We start from the raw sequence: 23,815 nt of genomic DNA, 5'->3' as shown, positions 1-23,815 counted from the left end.
AGAGCTGGAGAGAAAGGCGGCGGGGGGTGGGGTGGGGTGGGTGCGCTTTGAAGAAGAGGGTGGTAAGAAATTTTTGCTTGAGAAAAATATTGCCCTTTCCATGAGGAAGGCAAGATTTATGTGCTGTGAAAAGGGTGCCTGGGCAGTTACCTGAACTGCCAAATCTTTAATCAAATAGTATATATTTCTTAGCCTTCCAGAGAGCAGTATCTAATGGTGACAAGGTAGCTGCACAGTGCTAGTTCCTCAGCTAGCATGTTATGCCTCTGCTCTCTGAGCTCTGCATTCCAACACAGGAAGTGAATGCTTCAGGAAATGCACATATACCCATTTTGGTATCATGCTCCTTCAACGCCAGATTTCTACTTTAAAGAAAACCTTCAAAACAGCAAAACCACAGAATAACAACAACATCACTGAGCCTTCAAACATTTACAACAGCTCTGAAAGTATAGCCCTTGTCTACAGTCGTTACTGCTTCTGCCTTATCTCTGCTCATGGATTACTTTGCCCATCATACAAGGAGCATCCCTCAAGAGCCCAGCACACAATTCTAACCATATCCAACCAACTAGAGTCGAGATTCATCTCATTTTATGTCATTAAAGCCTCGTTATTTTTGTGTATGTGTTCAGCCTGAGCATATAAGAATTCTGTGTGTTCATTTTCAAGACTGAGTGAAACCCAAAGTCGGCCGAACAGTCATGAAGGTGATTTGGGACCTCATCTATGGATGTGATATGAGTTGAGGTAATAATAGGGATGATTGCCTCTGTTTGACGATCTGGCTTTCTCCCTAAGGCTGTGATGAGGGCCCATGTTTACAACAGCATCAGCTGCTAGAGACTATAAACTTAATTGAAAAGAGGAAGCTGAATTTCTACAGATAAACCCAAGGAGAGTTATGAGGTGTTCTTTTAGAAAGCAAGAGGAAAAGAGAACCCCCAAATAAACACACGGTTATGCTATAGCTAATGTATGTTAGTAAGAATATAAAAACCCTGCTTTAACTGGAAAAATTATCTCAGTGGTTTTATGAGAAATGAATCGGGCATGGGAACCAAATTTCATTTAAGTTTTCAGTTGTATAATCACAGTTCCCTGGTCAAGAAAATCTCCATCCTCTGGGGATGAAGCAATCCATTTTGAAACTCTGTTTAGTTAGTTCTTTGGCAGGGTGAGATGCTTTTCCATCGTGAAATGCCCAAATAGACTAGAACGTGGCCATACCAGTGATTGTAAGGTCAATATTCCCAGTGACTACCCAGGAACCACTGTGTAGCCGTTTATTTTGAACACAGGAAGTGAGGCTTTTGGCTGATACCTAACAAGAATTAATAAGTCAAAACTCTTTTAAAAGTTTTTAAGGATGAAATGCTAAATCAGAAACAAAGTCTCTGTTGATCTGTGTTCCATAACAAAACAATTTCTCTTTATTTACCTGTTTAGATCATTCTTCTTGGAGAAGATTGAGCATAGTTTTTTTATTATTATCTTGCCTTAAAAGTCTAAAGAATTTGATGCTTGTAGTTTTAGATGTAAAGCATCTCTGAGAGAAAAAGAACGTTTTGAATTCTTATCTTTTATCCTTTGTAAAATGTAAAACTTAGTAAGCCTGAATCTACCATCAGGCACGAAATGGTGTCACTGTAGGCCCTCCTGGATGTAGACAGTCACAGCTAGCACTACACAAATTGTGTTACATAGCTCTGGTTTTAGAGGCAATGGCAGCCAGAAAAATGGAAAAGCTGCCATATTTCTGATTAATAACCTCTGGCCTCACTTCCTTCTTCCGGACACCTCCTAGCCAAATCCTCCCCAATCTAGTTCCAGGCTGAACAGTACACAGAAAAAAATCCTTCCTTCTCTGCCTCTCTACCTTGTCTTGCCCAAATTGATGACATAGAACATAAAAATTGCTAGACATTCATAAGCGCCCTCAACCTGGTCCCCATTCCTGAAAGATTCAGATCGCTACATTTTAGAGGGGTTACTGTTTAACCATTTGGGGGTTGTCTTCTTTTAGCCATAATCTCCTGTATTTAACAGAGTGGCAGCAGAGGCTGAAAACTGCACGGACGCACTCTCTTATGCCACAGTCATGTCCAGGGGACCCCATGTTCATAAACTGTGAAACAGACTGAGTCTTAGACTTAACCTGTAGAGACCCAGCAGAAATCCCGTCACTTATTTGCCAATGATGACTTCACACTCATTCCAACCAGTCATGTTTCTTGACTTAAGATATCAGGGGTGACATGTGCATTACCCTCACCAGCTTTGTGAGGCCAAGACCCAGGTAAAGACATATTTTTGGCTTGAATTATCCAGGATTGTTGCCCCCATCCTCTCCATTGCCAAATAGAAACAGCAGACTCGTTGGTAGTTCTGCTGACTAAAGTGTTTTCACGTATACCGTCTTTACTGTCCGTTACAATCAGTGAAGGATCTTGAAAATGCAAAGAGAAAATGTGGTGCAGAGAATAAAGTTTGTTTTATGGATCCAAGGATAGGCTTTCCTTAAAAAGCATTACGTACAATACACAGAAATGTTGACCAAATCCCATCTTTCTAAAATCAATGACTGCTTTATAAATATTCACGTCAGAAAGAGCTCAGTCAAAATTTGCCGAGTGAAACAAACAAACAAACAAAAGATCTATTTATAATGTTAGAAGGAAAAGCTCTCCAAGATTTCTTATATGGACAGTTTTTAATAGTATTTTACAAAGGGTGATGTGCCACAGTTGTTTTTTTTTTTTTTCCCCTAAACAAATATAATCAAATATTTATCCCAGGAGGGAGGGTAAAGGAATGTGCAAGCATTTGTTCATGTTGGTTCATCAGCAGTTACTGGGATGAGGAGGACAGAAAAAGGAACAAAAATATCTGTTGCTTGAAAGCAAACAGTCAACACAGAGGTCAAGTTGTTAATGGAATGTAGAATATTATGTAAACTTCCTTGTAAATTCTGTACATAGTTCATGGAACTGTTCCCTGTGGCGTGGTGGTCCTCAGCTTTTGGGTGGATGTTTGAAAAATACGAGCATTGTAAATAATGTGAGCTTACCAGGCACTCGCTTTTATTCATGAAGTGAAATGACTAGTGATTTGGGTCCAAACCAGAATCTTTTTAGCTCTTGCTCTTTCTCTGACATTGTGTGTGTACAGTTGTGTAATTCTGCCAGGTGTCTGTGATCACTGCCTCATGCCTCAACCCCGCTGAAAGGGACTGGAGCTACCAAGAAGTCTGCACACCCCTGGGGCTCAGGAACAGCACACCAGCAGAGACAGGAATCTTAACGAGCTGCTCCTGGAACCGTGCCATGAAAAGTTTGACACGTTTTTATCAGTCACTTGTGGCTACCCATGTATTCCGATACCAAATTATCCATGCTGTTGAGGGGGTCAAGAATAGAAGACATGATCAAAATCCACAGGGAATCCAAAGCTTCATTTGCACCAATAGCTTTAGCTTGTACCTTCTTTCCTTCCACAAGTGTTCCCAGAACTTCTAATACTTTCTAATAGAAATGGATGGATGGTTGATCAGGGTAAACAGTCGAATGAGCAAATGATGGGAAGGAGAAAAGGAGGAGACAGCCAACGACATTGATAACACCAACTGGCTGATTCATGCCTGAAAGATCCAGAGGTGACCATGTCACTGTTTTTGAAGGGTAAAAAGAAGTACTGGTATAAATGGACTGGGTATTGACAAGTATTTTTCAACTGGGGGCCTGGGATATGTTTGGTATGTGCTAGTTAAACTTAAAAGAGAATCTGGCAATTAAATGTTCTCAAATATATTTCTCCCAAGTCCTGGTATTCTTGAAAAAGTCTTCGGAATGGTGGGATATTATGCCATAAGATGTGTTTCCATGCAGACTGGCAGTCCCAGAGAGGGTGATGGTATCCACAGAAATTCTAAGCAAGTAGGGAAATAGATTGGTTTCTTAGCAACATTTGAGAGTGATCAATGTCTTTCTTGCAGGTAAGAACTTAGCAAGGCAAGACTTTTATTGCCAGCATTTTAAGTGCCAGGAAGAGTGCAGGGAGCCATCACTGTAAGACATTTTGGCTCCAAAATGTGCCAAGTAGGGTCCACAATCAATTGAATAAAAAAAAAGCCCTGTTGGAACTAATCAAGTCAATTTCTAGGTCCAGAATACATTGTGCTTTTGCTTAAATCCTGCTTTTTCCAGGTAACTGAAATCAACTAAGCTGACAGAAAACTCCACTGTTAGAGGCTGCAACTTCACAAACATTTGAAAGGAAATCCTTTTCAATAGAAGAACTTCAAACCAGAAAATACTAAGTTCCTGGAAGGATAAGCATAGCTTTGAGTTTGTTTTTATTTCTCCAAACCAAGAATTTCCTTACTGGAACTGAAGAGATCTAACAGTTGTTTGTTTTGTTTCGGTTTTCCTATTTCAAAAAGTCCTTGGTACATCAAGGGACTGGCAACCATTCCTGATTGGCCCCTAGATACTTTGTCCACCCTGGAACAATCAGCACTCATCACCAAGGCTTCAGTAGGAATTCAGTGTGGGAAAAGGAGGTATCTTTCTGAACCAGTTAGCAAAGAAAACCATTCTCATACCTGCATTTTCTCTCCTGAAGACAATAGAAAAATAAATCAATAAAAATTGTTTCATAAAAGAGAGACCAAATAACATTATGCGTTTGCCTAAAGTACACAGGGTCACAGATTCACTAACTTAAAACAGCCCCAGTTAGAAGCCAAAGGATAAGTAAGAGCAATCTGTATTGCTGTCTGGCTCCTACTTCTCCCTGGGTTTCCTTTTGAAGAAAAACAGGGAAGGGGGAACATTTTCCAATATAATTTTTTATAGGTGAAAACTATTCAAATACGATATGTTTATGCATTTTGCAAGTTTGGCAACGTGAAACACATTACCTCTTTTGTTTCATTCCTTTCTGGCACCATACATCATCCTGACTCATGCCTTACTTAACCCAATGAAATCAATCCCTTTCTTTTTCCTTTCTCATTTCTAAACCTCATAAGCTGTCTTGCCCATGAATAGCAGAAAGCTTAAGCTTCTTTGGACTTATACTGCATATCTTCAATTGAATCTACAAAAGCAGTGAATTTTAATAATTTCCCCAAATTCCTACTCCTATTGCCTTTAACAGAACGTTAGAGGTAGCTACTGTATAATCACAGTAGCCTCTTCTGAACTGCCTTGGGTTATTTTTCTTTTCTGCTTTTCTGTCCCTTATATACAGAATACACGTTTACCTAAACCTTCTCCCTCCCAGTCTAATTCAAAATGAAATGGAAATAAAAATCATAAGCTCAAACCTAAGAAAACTACATTATCTACACTAAAGTTTGAGGATAAGACCATCTCCTTATATTATAGTTGTAATGTGGTGAAATTCACACTGTATCAATTCTTTTTCATCAAACTCGTTTGTGTACTTCTTCAGTCTTAATTGTATGCCATTTAAAAATCTATTATTATTCCTCCCAGAATGGCTAATCACTTACACAGCACACCATTAGTTACAGACTGTCCTCTAGGAACTTGACCTAATTCATCCTTTCTGTATCTGATTCCTATCACAGATTTCCACTTCTATGCATTACCCTACCCACTCCTCTTCAGCCTTCTAGCAGACATTAAATACAGTTAGTAACTGGACAGGTCATAAGGCAAACTGTCTAAACTGCCCCTATAAAATATGTGGAACATCTTTTTCCTCCAGACAACATTTCTATATTTAGAGAACAGAAAGTTCTCTAAACATATACCAAGCAATGTGCAGCTTAACCTTAAAAAGTTAACTATAAATGAGCTGCGTGGTGGGGAGAAGGAAATTATAGTGAACAGCAGACACCTTGGAATTAGGATTTTGTGATCTGGGCTTTATGCTGTCACTATCACAGCCTAGTTGTGTGACTACGGACATTCCACCAGATGACCCCCAAGTCCCCTTCCAGTACTAAATTTCAAAGGGAATTTTAAAGAGATTCATTTGTGTAGGAGATTACCAGAAAGATACAGGAGTCTCATGGCCTCTGTTAACACAGCCCCACAAATTTAGTTATATCCCTTGTTGCATGTCTTTGGGAGTAAGCCATCTGGTGTAAAGGGAACTGAATTCGAAACTTGTTCACTCCTCTAAAAATATATAGAGAACATAGAGTTAAATTTTCAGGCAAGTGGCAAAAAAAAAAGGTTTATGATTTTAGTAATCGTCTACACTACAATATTTCCCTCTAAAAGCACTGAAGAGTCTCATATAACATAATCATCGTGGTCTCTATTTTCAGATATCTGAAAGATGTTGATCCCTTAGACCATTCTCTCTAACTCAGTCAGGAATGGCCATGGAATGCCCCTCCTGAGTGGAAAAGCCAACTTCTAAGCAGCATCTGAGCAGAAACGCTATTGCAATGCCTTTCCATATTCCTTCCCATCCTAGACGCCATCACTGTCCTGTGTCCTGTAAGGGGAATAGCAGGTATGATTGAGCTCTCAGGCAAGAGGCAGTCACCCATCTATTGGAAAAGATTCCAGGTCTGTTATCCACTCTCTCTGCCCCCACTTCTCCCACCTCTTCCTATCCCCCACTTAAATCATTAAATCTGTCAAATGTTTTAGGCACAGCTATGGCAAAACTGAAAGTTTACTTATTAAATTGCAATCAGCATTTCTAGCTATTCACATTTTTAAAGATGCATCCTAGTGTCTGAACAAGATCCCTAATGAGATTCCTGCACACAGATGTTCATAACTTTTTTTTCCTTTTTTAAAAGATACCTTCCGTCTCTAAACTTTCATGATTCTCCTGAGAACCCCTGACCATTCAAAACTGTTAGAGTGCCTGGAAATTCCTCCCTTCCACCAGAGGCCATTCTATGGATGAGATGGTCTCTTTTTTGTAGAGTTATCCTAATATTCTGCCCCTCGACCTCACACACCCCACAAAACCTTCCTATGTACAGATGTATTCATTACTCCTCTTAAAGGTAGTGAGCTAATAGTTTTCTCTTACTGTTTTCCTATTACTTTTTTCCTAGTGATGGTTTCATATTTAATTTCATTTTTTTCAAAACAGAGGAAGCATTCCTAAGTCTTCAAATTTTCACCAAGTTGAGATTAGTACTTACTAATATGTATATCAATTAGGATTCATTTAAGTGCAAGTAACAAAAGATACAACTAAAAGTAACTTTAACAATCAAAATGTTATCTCATATAACAGTTAGAAGTAGCACAGTTACTGGGTTAATTATTTCAATAGCACAATGATGTCATTCAGGACTCAGGCCCCTTCCCTAACCAGTTCTTAACTCTGTATGTTATCAGCAGCCATTATGGTTGCAAAGTGGCTACACTTACGCACTCATATCAAGTGGAAGAAATAAGGGAAAGCCCTGCCTTGGATTTCTTTTTAAGAGCAAGGACATCTTTCCCAAAAAACTCCCTCAACAGTCTTCTCTGTCGTCCCATTGGCCAGGGTTGGATAACACATCCATTCCTGAACCAGCCTCTGATAAGAGGAATGGAATTATCATGATTGGCTTACAACACTAACCCCAAGCTGCCCAGTGTCTGGGAAAAAAGGAGGTGGGGTGGGGAATATGTTAACAAAAAGAGGGAAGGGGGCTTCCCTGGTGGCGCGGTGGTTGGCGGTCCGCCTGCCGATGCAGGGGACACGGATTCGTGTCCCGGTCCGGGAAGATCCCACATGCCGCAGAGCGGCTGAGCCCGTGAGCCATGGCCGCTGAGCCTGCGCGTAACGGGAGAGGCCACAACAGTGAGGGGCCCGCGTACAGCCAAAAAAAAAAGAGGGAAGAATGGCTTTTGGGTAGATATCCAACGATGACTGTCACACATTGGTCTAAGGCATCAAAAAACACTCCCACACATTATTTCCTGGTTTGACCTTCACTACAATGCTGTGAAGTTAAGATGACAAAACCAGTATGTAGAAATAGAGGCTCAAATAGGTTAAATGATTTACCCAAGATCTGATAACTAGTTAGTGATGGAGTTAGTATTCAATCTCAGTTTTTCTTGGCTCCAAAGGCAAAGCTTTTTCTACTCTACTACACTGCCTGGATTTAATCTGTTTAACCTGATGATCCAGGTTGTGGGTAGTTCAAAGATGAGTGGAGAGTAGGAGAAGAGAGAGTGATTTCCTCTCCCAGTATGTCGATACTGTGCTGAGTTAACACTCTTGCTCTTTTCTGTAATCCTTCCCCATCCTTCCTCCATCCTCCACACAAAAGTTTTTCATTACTCTCTTGAGGGCAAGTGTAGAAGGAGTAGCTTGTACAACATCTAAATAGCCTGAAGCGTGCCCCAGTTTGCCTGAGATAGTGCCAGTGTGTAATTCTCAATAGATAATTTCACTCAAAATTGTGCATTTAGATAACGAATTATATAGTCACGCTAATTACGAGGTCTCGTGATTCCCATACCTGGAGGATATGGGAAATATTAGCAAGTTAATATTAACACCTTGGAGAAAATATCTTGGCTCCCTATGAATCTTTTATTCATGACTGACCTCAGTCTTCTCCATCACTCATGCTCACTTCATTTCTCATTGTACCCCTCACTCAGCTTCAAGCATGCTAATCCTTACGCTTTCCCTACCCTTCCACTGCGGCGGCCACCTATCATCCCAAAATGTTCTCGTTGCTGTGCTTGAATTTTTACATTTTATCTCCAGCTCAGCCTCCTCCTAACGCCTCCCTAATGAATCCGGCCAACATCAACCAAAAAGCCATCATAAGCAAACTTCCCTCATTCTGTTCACTCTCCCTCTCCCCTTCACCCTCAATTCTTGTGGCCATTTTGTCCAAAGATAGTTACTTCATTTGTGTATTTTCCAGTCGTTTTGCAAATAGATGCTCCACCTCCCTAAATAAAGCGTAAGGTCTTTAAGGGTAAATGCCCCATTTTCTAATTCTTTTGCATTGCCCAAAGCATCTATTATTCTGTCCATTGTAGAGAATCTGTACATGCTGACTGAATAACCTACGTTGCTAAATGTAGCAACAGAGAATGTCCATAATGGACATTACTTTCAGAATTATAGATAATACCTTGTGAGGCAGGTGTCCCTGCTACCCTCCCCCAGGTTATTTTAGTCCCATTGAGCCTATGTCTGCAACCTCTAAGTGGATTTTTTTAAATGCAGCTAGAGTTACAACTGAACCCAGGTTAGGGTCTGTGCCGAGTGGTCACTGAGATTTTTTCCATTGTTTATGACTATACAAAATGAATCCTAACACCACCATTCTAGAGTCTGCCAGTCTAGCAGACTTGGACTTTCCATGCTAATTACTACTGCTTTTCCTCTATGGAAGAAGGAACTGTTTTATTTAAAGTTTCATTTTTCCCTCGTTTACCCAAGTTTGCCTTGTTAAAAGCCTTTGGATCTAGATTCTACTGGGCGTTTACTCTTGAAGCTGGGACTACACTGCATAATTGGAACACTCCAATGTGAATTCTAAGAGAATCCTCCCAGAGAGTATGGCACACCAAATTTCATTTCTGCCAAGAAGTAAATAGAAGGTTTAGAACTATCTAAGGGGGATGGGCAGTTCTTGACATTCACCAACTGCCCAAGACTGCATAAAACAGATGTACAGAGAAATACCTTTTCTGCCCCTCTCCTTTCAGCTGCTAACTTTCCTGTTCTCCTGTTATATATATTATTTGCATAAAAGATATCATTTGCAAGCCTTACCTCAGAGTGGCAACCAGCCACCCCAGTTTTACTAGATATATTTTTCTACTTGATATTTCCCCAAATACATTGAATTGCAGTATATCTGCTTTTTCTTTTTTTTAAGCGAATCAATTTCATGTTAATCTGTTTCCTACATCTTTTTGAAATACTCACTGGATAAAGCTTGAACTATTTTCTATTTTGCAACGATGCCACTGAGACATCTTGGGGGAAGCCCCTTGATTATTCTAACTCACTGCAGTGTTGTGGAAAACAGAATCATATACACAAGTGAAATTTCACATTCAGAACATCCACTACTCTTCTAAGTCTGGAATACTCCTGATTAGATATGCATATATTCATTGACTGTGTTGCTCAACTCCTTATTTTAGAGAGGGCCAATAACCCTCTTGTTAAAAACTACCATGTGGCATTATTACAAAGTCAAGGTTGCATGAGGGTTTTGGAAAATTCCAAACGATATAAATGTTTACAAGGGCCAAACTTTTTTTTTGACATCTTTAAGTTTTTTATTTTTGAACGCTAGGCAGCATTTTGTGCCATTGTGATGGGAACCTAATGGCTAATGTGAAATAATGCTGTCATGTCATCTAAAAGGTTAATGAAAATGTAAAGAGGAAACTTTAATACTGCATAAATACAAATAAAACTCTCTTTGAGAGAAACTCATCTGGGTTAGGGTGGCTTGCTTGAAAAATTCTCTTGGCTGTCCATCATCTCTGAATAATTATTTCACTCCTCTGTCTTTACCCAAGGAGACTCAACTTGAGGCAAAGATCTTTACACAGTGATTCAGGAGGTTTGGGAAAGCAGGACTCATTAGGCTAAAGATTGGGAAAATTACTATCCTGCCAGCAATGGAACATCTCTTTGGCTACCACCTCACCTAAACCTTGATTGAATCCAAAAATTAGCTGAACTTTCCAAACCAGTCTCCTGCTATTTTAATTCACAGCACCCTGTACTACATAACTGGATCTTTCAAAAGCAGGTGCTACATGTGTACAGAAAGAAATGCATACCTTCCGTTGCCTCTCAAAATCCGTTATGCTAAATTCACCAAATATGTTAGAAGATGTTAAGTGTTTTGTTCCTTGTGTTTTTTAATCTCCACTAATCATTTTGCTGAATTGTCTATTACCCTCCTACTAAATGTGAATTAGCTAATTCCTGAATGGCATTACACAGCTCTTGTAAATAAAATAACCCCTTTTCTCCTCTTTATTTTTCAGCAGGCAGAACTTTAATTACAGAGGTACATAAATTACAATATATTAATGTTCTTTTGCTCTTTTGACATAAGCATTTGCTTTCTTACATAAGCAGATAATACTTTTGTATACCTACCAGACCACTAAAAAGCTCAAGGGCAAGAATGAGTATTTCCAGAAACCTACAGAAATTTTAATGAAATGAGACAGGTTTCACCAATGCCAAGAAAGAAAAGGTAGACTCCTTACTTTTGTAATCCAACTTTCTATTTTGTATCAGTATATACTGTATTTTCTGATTGAAACTGCTGTTCTCTCTAATGAAACTTGTGCTTTTCTGTAGTTGCTTTTTACATTTGAAATCAAAATTTCATACAGTATGCTTGACTTGTACCCTTTCTGTTAGGAATTTGATTAAATATCCTAACCGTTTCATTAATTCCTTTTTACATGCTTAAAGTATTTGACATTAGGCCTTTGCTATCTCAAAAATGATCTGTGGACAAAATCCATGAAGCCTGGAGACTGTGATTTATACACATGAAAGAAGAAATAGATTTCCCGTTTAGCAGTGAATCAGTGACTAAGAAGCTGTTCAGTGTCTTCTGATTACTGACCCTTTTACCCTTCATGGCCTTTTTTTCTACTCATCATTCATTGAGTAATCATGTATTCTTGTAAAATGCAAAATCAACTTACATGCAATCAGGTATGGACACAAGAAATGCTTGTGCTCTCGATTTCAGGACTCACAGTCTCATACCTTAGCACTCACGGGACTGTAGTTTACTCATTATTTTGTTAATAGTGTGGCTTTGCTATAAAATAAGTTGCTGTTTTCTTTGCTTTAGTACTACAAGATTTTAAATGTTGCAGCAAACGAAAGAAAGAAAACACGTTTGAAGGCTGGTGTCAAAAACCATCAGCTGTACTTACAAAAGCCGTTGTGCAGCTTCTGAAATGAAGTTTATTGCTGTAAATATGTACAATTTATGTTAGCCTGTTTATTCCTAAAACACAAATAAAACTTTTTTTTATTAAAAATGCCTACATATAAAAAGCTTACTTTGTACTATGTTTAAAAACATGCAAGATTTCAGGCATATCTTTTTATAATCCTTAAAAATGTTTAGAATTCTGAATCTTTCATTTGGGAGCTTTTATTATAAAATTTAATACAAAACAAAATCCCTTTATTTGGAAGAAATTCTTTGCAGTATTATCCAACAATTGGGAGAAAAATGCCATCACTCTTCCAGGAGCTTATTTCTGTACCACTTTGATTTTTTTTTTTTTTTAATATTCTTTAAGATAACATGCCTTACAAACATTTGAACATATGGAGTGTTTACATATTAGGGAATAAAAAAAGAAGAAATGAAGTTTCCTTGTATTCAAAAATGATGCCTAAAACGGACTTTAATAGCATCCATTTGTGAGGTGCATTATGCCATATTTCTTTTAAAAATCTCCACTGTAAATATGAATAGTAGAGTTGGCCTATTTGTCAGTCTTTCCTAATTTGAAGACTTCCAAACTCTGAACTCATTCTCTCCCTTCACAAATAATATGTTGACAATAAAATAATGAACAGACAAAAGGTGTGAAGCTCATTTATCCGTTAATTGGTGATTAGTAGAATAGCTTTTCAATAAGAGTCTAAATTCCAGCCTAGAGATGGCTTTAACATTCATCCAGCAATATAACTGGGAATCTGCACTTGATCATCAGAGCCTTGGCCTGCAGAGCTACCAGGGGTTTAGACACCCTACACTTGGCTACTCTTTCCAGAAGACTATGTTATACAACGGGAGAAAGAAATGACCATCCAGTTTTATTTAAATTAGAAAGTAACAAATATATACATAGCATTTTTAGGATTTGCTATAGGGATTATAAATAAGAAGAAGCTAGCGTAAGGTAGGTGTTTGTGTATCTCTGTTGTCACTAGTACCAGCCAAGAATATGGAGAAATTGGAACCCTTGTGCACTTTTGGTGGGAATGTAAAATGATGTCATGGCTATGGAAAAAAGTATGGAGATGTCTCAAAAAATTAAAAATAGAACTACCATGTGATTCAGCAATCCCACTTCAAGGTATTTAGCATAAATAATTGGAAACAGGCTCTCAAAGAGATATTTGCACTCCTGTGCTCACTGAAACATTAGTCACAATAACCAAGAGGTGAAAACAACTTAAATGTCCGTTGACAGATTAATGGATTTTTTTAAAATGTGGTATATACATGTAATGGAATATTATTCAGCCTTTAAAAAAAAGAAGGAAATCCTGAGGACATTATGGTAAGCATATGGAATATGGTAGCTATAGAAGGACAAAGGCTGCGTGATTCCATTTATGAAGTATCAAAAGTAGTCAAATTCTTGAAGCAGAAAGCAGAATGGGGATTGCCAGGGACTGGAGGAGGGAGAAATAGGGAGTTGCTGTTCATGGATAGAGTCTCCATGCTGCCCAACAATGTATATACATGTCAACAATACTGTTAACAATGCTGTACTGCAGACAAACATTTAAGAGAGTAGATTTCATGTTATGTTTTTTGCCACACTTTTAAAAAAAGAAAGAAATGCAAAGTGGTATAGCCACTTTGAAAAAGTTTGACAGTTTCTTATAACATTAAACATAGTTGTGCAAAACTGGGGCTTCCCTGGGGGCGCAGTGGTTGAGAATCCACCCGCCAACGCAGGGGACACGGGTTCAAGCCCTGGTCCGGGAAGATCCCACATGCCAAGGAGCAGCTAAGCCCATGCGCAACAACTACTGAGCCTGTGCTCTAGCCCGTGAGTCACAACTACTGAGCCCGCGTGCCACAACTACTGAAGCCCATGCACCTAGAGCTCGTGCTCTGCAGCAAAAGAAGCCTCCGCAGTGAGAAGCCCGCGCACCACAACAAAGAGTAGCCCCCCCTCCACAACCAGAGAAAGTCCACGCAAAGCAACGTACACCCAAAACAGCCAAAAATAAATAAAACAAATTTATTTTTAAAAAAAACACAGCTGTGCAAAACGATCCAACAATCACATTCCTAGGTATCGTTCAGTTAGTTTCAAAACTTAAGTCCACATAAGAACTTGCCTGCACATGGTTACAACAGCTTTATTCATAATTACCCCCAAAATGAAAAGAACCAATTTCCTTCAACAAGTGAACATAAACGGTGGTACACCTATACAATGAAATACTTCTCAGAGAGAAAACAGAAATGAGTTATTAAGGCACAAAGACCTGGAAGAAAAGCATACTGATAAGTGAAAGAAGCCAGTCTGAAAAGACTACACACTACATGATCCCAACTACACGACATTCCAGAAAAGGGAAAACTATAATGACATTAAGAAAAATCACTAGCTGTCTGGGGTTCTGAGGAAGATGGAGAGGGACGATTAAGTAAAGCATAGGGGATTTTTAGGGTGTTGAACTATTCTGTGGAGTCAGTACATGTGTTAGTTAGTTCACAACCTCGGGAGTTTCCCAAGTGTAATCGGAAACCAGCCCCCACCCATGCAGGGCAAGGATCTCCTGCCCTGTGAGAGGTGAACCACTCCAGATTAGTAGGTAGTGGTTTTAACAAGAAAGGCAACTTCCAAGACTTGCCTTGGGCAGTAGATTTCTGCCTCAACCCACCCAAGTCTTAAAAGTTTACATAGAAGCCTTAACTGGATTCAGTCACATATACAGTCCAGAGAGTCTCAATACCACATTATCACCTCTGGGCAGGATCCTTGGGGCAGCTTGTGGGAGTGGAGAAAACAAGTGGAATGCACATTCCAAGGACAGGGGAGGGGGCAAGGAGCCTCCTATTGCCAGGGTCCAGCTCACGGGTCAACAGCTGGTCACATCCTCTCGATGACCTCCCCCAACAACATGACATTAGGCATTTGTCAAAACTCAGAACTGTTCAACAAAAAGAATACACCTTAATGTATGCAAATTTAAATGTAAGAAGTTGGGGGATCCCAGCAAGGAAGACAGATTACAGCAAAAAATCTCACTGTATTACAAATGTATAAAACAACCTCATGAAGGGAGTGGGGAGGAGAGGTACCGACCCAAGTAACTTGGAAATGAGTGGAGTCTGTGAGACTAAAGGCAAAAGAAATAAATCCTTCCTGGGAAGAAACAGAAAATTTGCCCCTCCCACACAGAGGTACAGATTAACAACCTTGACTGCTACATATATTCTGGAATGAATGGTTGAATGGGGGGATTCAGGTTTCTCACTGCTGGAATGTGAATTCACAGATAAGGGAGGGTAGCAGGCTAGAATGATCCCTGTGTAATGAAGCAGAGTTGGAGACATCAGGAGGAACTCATATGCAGCTTTAATATACAGATGATTATATAAAGAAGTATTTATAGATATGTGTATATACACAGGTTAGTTTACATGCATGGATTTCTTTGTTCGGTCAGCTGAGAGGGCCCAAAAAAACAACAATGAGCACACCCAGCTTGGTTTCTAATACCATTCTTGAATAAACTGAACCAGGGCTTCTTGGAGAAATGGTTGATTCTAGGACTGGGAAGGAAATTGACAAGATGAGCGTGGAGCATCTTGTATTGCCAGGAAGTTAAGGAGATAATATAAAATAAATAAATAAAATCCACCTCAAGGGTATGTCAAAGGACAAAGGAGCCAAGTGAAGAGCTCCAAATGGCCAAAGCTGAAACAATTTAAGTAATAAAATAATACTGGATTATAACCCAAAGTATAAAATAAATATCCATGAGTCCACACTATATAAATGATTAAATTAATTAATAAAGAGACAAATCTATGTGGAAGAATTCCAAAGCATTTATGTAACTATTCGGATCTCAAGGAGGGGGAGCCTAATTCCTTAAGTCTGGGTTGTATATAGTGGCTTCCTTCCAAAGAGGACAGTATGGAAGAAGGAGAAATAAAGAATAACTTTACAGTGAAGAAACTTGACAAACACTACCTCCGCTGGGTGATCAAGGTCAATGTCAATTCATAAATACTGTTAAGTCTGTACCCTTGAGATGATGTGATGTAAATGGCACTTGACCTCTGTGATCTTCCTGCCCAAAACCCACAAGCCCAGTGTACACAGGAGAAAATTATTAAATTCCAATAGAGGGGCATCCTACAAAATATCTCACCCATATTCCTCAAACTATCAAGGTCATCAAAAACAAGTATGGGAAATTATCACAGCAAGAGAAGCCTAAGGAGACATGATAAATATGAAATGGAATCCTGGAAGAGAAAAAGGACATTAGGTAAAAACTTAGGAAATCTAAATAAACTATGGAATTTAGTTAATAATAATGTATTGATATTAGGTCATCAATTATAACAAATGGACCATACTAATATGTTAATAACAGTGGAAACTGGATGTGGGGTATATGAGATCTCTTTGTACTATCTGCTTCATTTTTCTGTATATCCAAAACTGTTCTAAAAAAATTAACTATTTACAAAGAAAAGACAAAGAAAAAAAAAAGATAAGCCACAGATTAGGAGAGAATATTTAAATACTTTCAAGGCACATATGTGATAAAGACTTGTATCCAGGCTATATAAAGAATTCCCAAAACTCGGAAGAAAACAATCCAATTTAAAAATGGGAAACTGATCTGGACACTTCACCAAAGAAGATATACAGACAGCAAATAAGCACATGAAAAGATACTCAACATCATTAGGGAAATGAGTATTATTAAAACAACTATGAGGTACCACAACACACCTAAGAACGGCTGAAGTTAGAAAGACTGACCATACCAAGCGTTAGCGAGGCGGTGGAGGTGGAACTCTCATAGACTGTGGTATGGAATGTAAAATGTAAAAATCACTTTGGAATACAGTTTGGCAGTGAAAAGATAAACATACACCTACCACATGATCCAGCCACTTCACTCCTAAGTATTTACTTCCGAAAGAAAGCATATGTCCATACAAAGACACAAACAAGAATGTTCATAGCATTCTGTGTATTGTAACAGCCAAAAACTGTTAACAACCAAAACATCCATTAACAGGTGAACAGATTAAACAAATGATGGTGGAATTCTACAACAGAATACTTCTCAACAATAAAAAGGAATGAACCACTGATATATGCAGTATCATGGATGAACTTAAAATAACTGAAAGAAGCCAGATCACACAAAAAAAGAACATACTGTATGATTCCATTTATACTAAACTCTGGAAAATGGGAACTCATCTATAATGGCACGACGCAGATCAGTGGTCGTCTGGGGGGAAAGGGCGCAGGAGTAAGGATTACAAAGGCGTAGGACGACACTTTCAGGAGTGACTGGTTGTTCACCACCTTGAGGTGATGCTTTCATGGGTGTGCAGACGTCAAAACTGATCAGACTGCCCACTTTAAATATGTGGAGTTTATATCGGTCAGATTTCAATAAAGCATTTACATATGGTAATGTAGTAATAATGCCGTGAGAGAAGGACTAAGCAGAGTAAGGTTTTTCCCTTCTCAAAGGAAGGACTTTGTGGAGGGTTGAAATTCTGAAGGACCCTATATCAGTATTATTGCAAGTGCTCGCCTACAAACTGTTACTGGTCCACAACGACATAAGGAATTTGCACAAGAAGGTAAAACAACTACCTCCCAAAGCACGCTGGTTAGTTCGGCTGATTTTTTTTTTTTTCCTGGCCAAAATTTCTCAGTGAAGAAAGAAGTATATTGATGAACATTGTGGCACAAGCTCCACATCTAATCACCAAGCTGTAACAAACAGTTCATAGAGTGGCATTAGCCTACAGACACGTTTTGAGTAGCACCGTCTGAACTGCACTCACTCTTATTAATCTCACTAAGCCTACCCTCATCTGTATGATGAGAATAAGAGGAAATGCTCTGGACACCTCGAATAATAATCTGATGATGCTCTAATGAATTATAAATCTTGCAAAAATCAGGTACCAGTGATGTGTTATTGAGTTATGTAGAAAGTCATCTGAAATAAAGCAATATATAAAAATAAAATATTTTTTATTTGCTCAAAATGCTTGTTTTTAAAGTTAACTGAAATTAAAAATGGTCTGTTTTCCAATGAAGTTGTTAACATCCAAAACTTCATTAAGAGTTTGTAACAAATTAAGAGTTTACAACAGATGTGGTCTATATAGTCTTAGCTGACGTTTGGATCGTAGTGTATACTCTATACAATGACATGTATTCTTTTTATCAGAGCATACTCTCCTGATCAGACACGGAAATACAGAAGTTACAGTGTTATTTTCATTTTTATCTATGTTCTAATATGAGATTTTAGTTTCTAGAATTCAAAACTCAAAATCGTTCACACAGATTTAGTGTTTTTTCATGTCTGGAGCACTTCTCTAAAAAAATTTTACATTTTATAAACTTTCCTTTGAAATACGAGAAAAACATGGAATCTCCTGAGTTACAGATGTAGCTTATACATTCTTCAAAAGTTATTTTTTTAAAATATCACAAATTAACCATATATATCCATAATAAACATCCTTGCTATTCACATAGTTCTTTAAGCAATATTCAAGTATATTTGTGCTTGTAAGTTTACATGACTTTAGAGCCTACTTTTAGCTTTCAATAAAACTGTATATCTGTAAAGGTTTCTCAAATATGTAATAAATGAAGCAAAACAGTCATTATGAAAATATAAACTGCTATTATAGCCTTTTCATCTTTCATGTTTTTATGCATTTCTTGTCAACCATATAATTTCCTGTTCTTTAGGGAAGTTGATAAATTGTTGTCTTTGTAATCTCAACACTGCTGCTTTCTCAGCAGGCCATAAGAGTGTATCACAGGTTTCCTAACACATGGTATTCACTCTGCCGTATCAGCTGTAGCAGTGGAATCCGATAATATTGGTATTCATCACTTCCAGTTATTTCAACTGCAGGACCACCTTAAAACACAAAGGGAGGGAAGGGCGGGAATCAGGTTATCCCAGAATGATGCCAGTATCTGCTGAATGAGATGCTTTGAAATCTCTGAAGAAGGGGCTGGAGAACTGACAAGTACAATGCACAGAAGGCACAGGTCTGCCAGGATCCATGCTTCAGACTCATCTAACATTTACACCAGGCCCTGCCACACACGCCTCCAGACTTGTAGCCTCATCCAAAGGCAAGCCAGGCTACCAGTTTGTTACTGGGCACGTGGACCGGTCATCAAGGCACCACGATGGCCGAGTGACTACAGAGTATGGAGGGAAGATGAAGTATACCAGAGTTTCAAAAAGATCGAGCCAAGATGGGTTAGGGGCAAGAGAGGTTGGTAAGAATAACTGACTTTAATCCTTGAGACACGATCACTAGAGACGACGCTCGGCAACAAGGAAAGGAACATACGCAATGCAGGGAATTATTTTTATGTCTTCCTCACAGCAGCAGTTTCTACTGTCTAAATATTATTTTTCACATTAGTTAAACACTCGGAATTGTTACTGTTACTTAGCCATTCCTTTGTAAATGTAAAGCTTTTGGTCCTTCATTAGCTCTATTTTGTCTCAAGCTGATTTCTGTCCTAATAACTACAAACCATATTTTGTCTCCGGTACTTAAAGCGATTTTCTACCATTTGTCCAGTAAATAAGACAATCTTTTTCTTCAAGATCATTAACTATTTTTAATCATTAAATGTCTTCAGAATCAACTAATTTCACAACTCCAAGTTAAAAAAAATTTTTTTACCATTAATGAGCACTGGAGCAAAACAAATCTAGCTGTTATTCTTTAAAAAAAATAACTAACTGATAAATTATGTTCTATTAATGTAAATTAAAATTATAATTAATGTAATATCTAAAACTAGAGAAGAACATATCAAAGTATCTTCTGTGCTTGACATAAAATATCAGGAACAAAAGAAATATTAAACAAAATGATTCGTTTTTCTTATATTGCTCTAATGGTATCAATCAGAAATTAAATATTTTGAACCATACAAAAAAATTAAAACACATACCTTATTAGCTGCTTCCAAGGAATTTATTAGATTCTGCAGCTCTTCTTTACTCATTTCAACAGAATACGGCTTGACTTCACCATTTTCTTTCACATCTAGATGAAGGTTTAAAAGTGGCATTTGTAGTGTAGCAATCTTGTCACTAGAAAGTGCAAGCTGTTTAAAATGAGAAAAATACTAATTAGTAAGTAGTATTAAAAAGGAATATATCACATATGCATCAGAGCTTACAAACAACACGTTAGAAAAAAGCGTGCTCCTGTTTGCTATGAAGTACAGGGAAATGTGAAAGGAGTAAAAGAAATTAAACCCATGCCAAACCAGCATATATCTGAAGAACAGAAAAAGAAAAGAGAGAAAGTAGTTTAGGGGAAAAAGACAACCAGTCAGGATTTTATGGTAGGAGTAGAAATCTAGAGCAGCGTTATGGCTGGGAAGTACTGAATGGGTCCAATGCATCAAGAAACACAGAATTTTAAAGAAGTGTAATGATAACAATAGGATGAAAGTCCGTGTACAAAGATAAAACTAAAAACACCGTTAAGTCTCAGAAATTAAGATGCTTAAATAATGAGCAGATAACTTTCTATTAAACTATTGAAAAATGTTATCAAGATACCATCTTTGATCAGAGCCACTCAACAAAAACATATGACACTTTTACCTCTTCTACTTTCTGTCTAGAGGAAATGGAAGAACCAACTGTTTACGATACTAAAGCTTTTTGAAACAAGCATCATAGCTTCACTGGCAGATAGCAAAGAGAAACTCAGTTTTCCTGGAATCTGAGCCAGTAACCCCACAATAACTGCATTTTGGAGTGCTACCACTTGCAAAAGTTTACTTGGGCAATAGTAAAGGACTCCCTCCCTGACAACCAACCTCAAAGGATCTCCCTTGTGGTGCATACACTACAGGACCAAACAAACCTTCACGTAGCTCCTCCATCCTCTCTCCAAAATACAGGACCCATAATATCTGAGAAAGCATCACCTTCAGGTTGTCCGCCTCATCAATAATTTTCCTCAATATTTCCAACAAGTGGTTTCCCAGCCTATGTTTGAGTACCAGCTATGAGAAGAACTGTGCTAACTCAAAAAGAGGTTAAAATAATTTTCAGGGCTTCCCTGGTGGCACAGTGTTGAGAGTCCACCTGCCAATGCAGGGGACGTAGGTTCGTGCCCCAGTCCGGGAAGATCCCACATGCCGCGGAGCAGCTGGGCCCGTGAGCCATGGCCGCTGGAGCCTGCGCGTCCGGAGCCTGTGCTCCACAACGGGAGAGGCCACAACAGTGAGAGGCCCGCGTACCGCAAAAAAAAAAAATAATAATTTTCAGATACGTATAGTGGTTAAATTATTATTTCTTAGGTTGAATTGAAACCTATCTTATTACAAATCATATACTTTAGCCTTTGTCCTATTCGCCAGAGCCACAGAGTACATATCTATTCCTTCATCTACATGACTTTTAGTCCTTTAATGACTTAAAGCTTTACTTAATTAAATTTATTATACTTGTAATTTATTATACATGGTTTAGATGTCTGCAGTGCACTTACTGATGCCCAAGTTAACACAAAAGATGTAATTTTAATTATCTTTGATACATTTTTAGGAAAATGTATTCTCAAAAGTACATAAATTTTAGATATATATTACAAAAAATAAATCTATTCAAAAAATGAAATAAAAAGCATAAATACTCATAAATAAATATATTCCCACCTTTAACTGCCAATCAAAATCCTGTAGCTGTGAAGAGGAAATATCAACTATCTCTTCCAACAGAGCCTGCTTGATTTCATCTTTCCTACTTTTTAAGCATTTCATGATAGCTTCTTGATGAGATGAATTCAACTGATCCAACTGCTGAGATATCTATGAAAATAAAAATAGATGGTCAGAAAATAAGTGAAAGGGCCTGTTTATTTTTTTAATTTTTATTGGAGTATGGCTGCTTTACAATGTTGTGCTAGCGTCCACCACACAACAAAATGAATCAGCCATACACATATAGATATCCCCTCCCTTTTGGACTTCCCTCCCATTTAGGTTACCGCAGTGCATTAGGCAGAATTCCCTGTGCTATACAGTATGTTCCCATCATTTGTCTATTTTATACATAGTATTGATAATGTATATGTGTCAATCTCAGTGTCCTAATTCCTCCCACCCCACCCCTTCTCCCCTTGGTATCCATACATTTGTTCTCTACGTCTCTGTCTCTATTTCTGCTTTGCAAATAAGACCACCTATACCACTTTTCTAGATTCCACATATATGTGTTATTATACGATATTCGCTTTTCTATTTCTGACTTACTTCACTCTGTATGACACTCTCTAGGTTCATCCACATCTCTACAGATGACCTAATTTCACTCCTTTTATGGCTGAGTAATATTCCACTGTATACATGTACCACATCTTCTTTACCCATTCCTCTTTTGATGGACATTTAGGTTGCTTCCATGTCCTGGCTATTGTAAATAGTTCTGCTATGAACACTGGGGTGCATGTGTTTTTTTGAATCATGGTTTTCTCTGGGTATATGCCCAGTAGTGGGATTGTTTGGTCATATGGTAGTTCCATTTTTAGTTTAAGGAACTTCCATACTGTTTTCCATAAGTGGCTGTATCAATTTACATTCCTACCAACAGTGTATGAGGGTTCCCTTTTCTCCACACCCTCTCCACCATTTATTGTTTGTAGATTTTTTGATGATGGCCATTCTGACCAGTGTGAGGTGATACCTCATGGTAGTTTTGAGTTGCATTTCTCTAATAATTAGTGATGCTGAGCATCTTTAGGGCCTTTCTGTTTAAAATGTAAACAACAGTCACACTCTCACATACCCTTTAAAATAGTAGTGTCAATAAATGAAAAAAAAACTTCTATAACCATGAAACAGTAAGATGAGGATGCATAACCAATAAACAAGAGGTTTTAACAAATTTCTGCAAAACAGAAAGTAAAGAGGGCTGACCAGTGAAGCAGAAAAAGAGTGAATACACTTGGAAACCACTAAAGCTGGTATACCTATATTAATGTATCAGAAAACAGACTTTGAGAAATAAAGCAGGATAGCAAAAGGGTTGTTCAACAGAAATACATATCACAAATGTGGGTGCACGTAATAACACCGCTTCAAAATATATAAAGCACCAAAACTTGGCAGAAAAAGAGAAATGGGTAAATCAACTTTCATAATTAGAGATGTTAACAAACCTCTCAGTAACTGATAGAAAGAGACAAAAAAATCAGTAAAAATATAGCATTGAAAAACATTTTCTGCTTAACCTAACTACACATAGAACACTACACCCTACGATTGCAGAATACATATTATCTTCAAATGTATATGGGACATCCCCGAAAATGAACCATATGCTGAGCCATGTCGCAAATCACAACAGATTTCCAAGGACTGGAACCATACTATTTATATTTTTGAGCCACTGTGTAATTAAATCATAACTGAAAAAAATTCCAAACATGTTGCTGAAAATTAAGCAACATGGTAACACAGTACTAAGTGACAAAAGAAATACATCTTGCATAAACACTTACAGAGAAAAAGGAAACAAAACAAAACAAACTTCCTAATTCATTCCATGAGACCAGAATAAAACTTTATATTCTGAAAAAAAAATTATAGGAAAAAAAATTATGGGCCAATATCACTCAAATATAAATGAAAAAATCCTAAACAAAATATTGGCAAATCACGCGGAGTGGCTGGGCCCGTGAGCCATGGCCGCTGGGCCTGCGTGTCTGGAGCCTGTGCTCCACAACAGGAGAGGCCACAGTGGTGAGAGGCCCGCGTACCGCAAAAAAAAAAAAAAAAAAAAAAAAAATGCACAAAAAAACAAAAAAAAAAAT

At 38.1% G+C, this 23,815-nt stretch overlaps 1 protein-coding gene across 5 annotated transcripts in view; it reads right to left on the bottom strand.

The window, feature by feature from the left end:
• The window catches only part of COMMD8 (COMM domain containing 8), a 40,248-nt gene that overhangs the window by 8,111 nt on the left and 8,322 nt on the right, over positions 1–23,815 (bottom strand). For 4 of the 5 annotated variants that reach the window (XR_003001311.1, XM_024731627.1, XM_024731626.1 and 1 more), the window contains exons 3-4: positions 21,660–21,812; positions 19,935–20,090 (exon numbers count right to left, since the gene is read on the bottom strand). Coding sequence is in view for 4 of the 5 variants with exons in the window: in XM_024731627.1 (XP_024587395.1) it covers positions 19,935–20,090; positions 21,660–21,812 (309 nt within the window). In the remaining variant the exon portion in view is untranslated. Of the gene's footprint in view, positions 1–13,935; positions 18,874–19,934; positions 20,091–21,659; positions 21,813–23,815 lie in introns of those variants that run through there. The other variant, XM_024731629.1, reaches the window with a different exon arrangement.

The sequence above is a fragment of the Neophocaena asiaeorientalis genome, unplaced genomic scaffold (assembly GCF_003031525.2).
Source record: "Neophocaena asiaeorientalis asiaeorientalis breed wild unplaced genomic scaffold, Neophocaena_asiaeorientalis_V1.1 scaffold39, whole genome shotgun sequence".
In the NCBI taxonomy this organism is placed as follows: Eukaryota; Metazoa; Chordata; class Mammalia; order Artiodactyla; family Phocoenidae; genus Neophocaena; species Neophocaena asiaeorientalis.
Note: the sequence above shows the minus strand (reverse complement) of the source record. Positions and strands in the feature narration are given on the sequence as shown.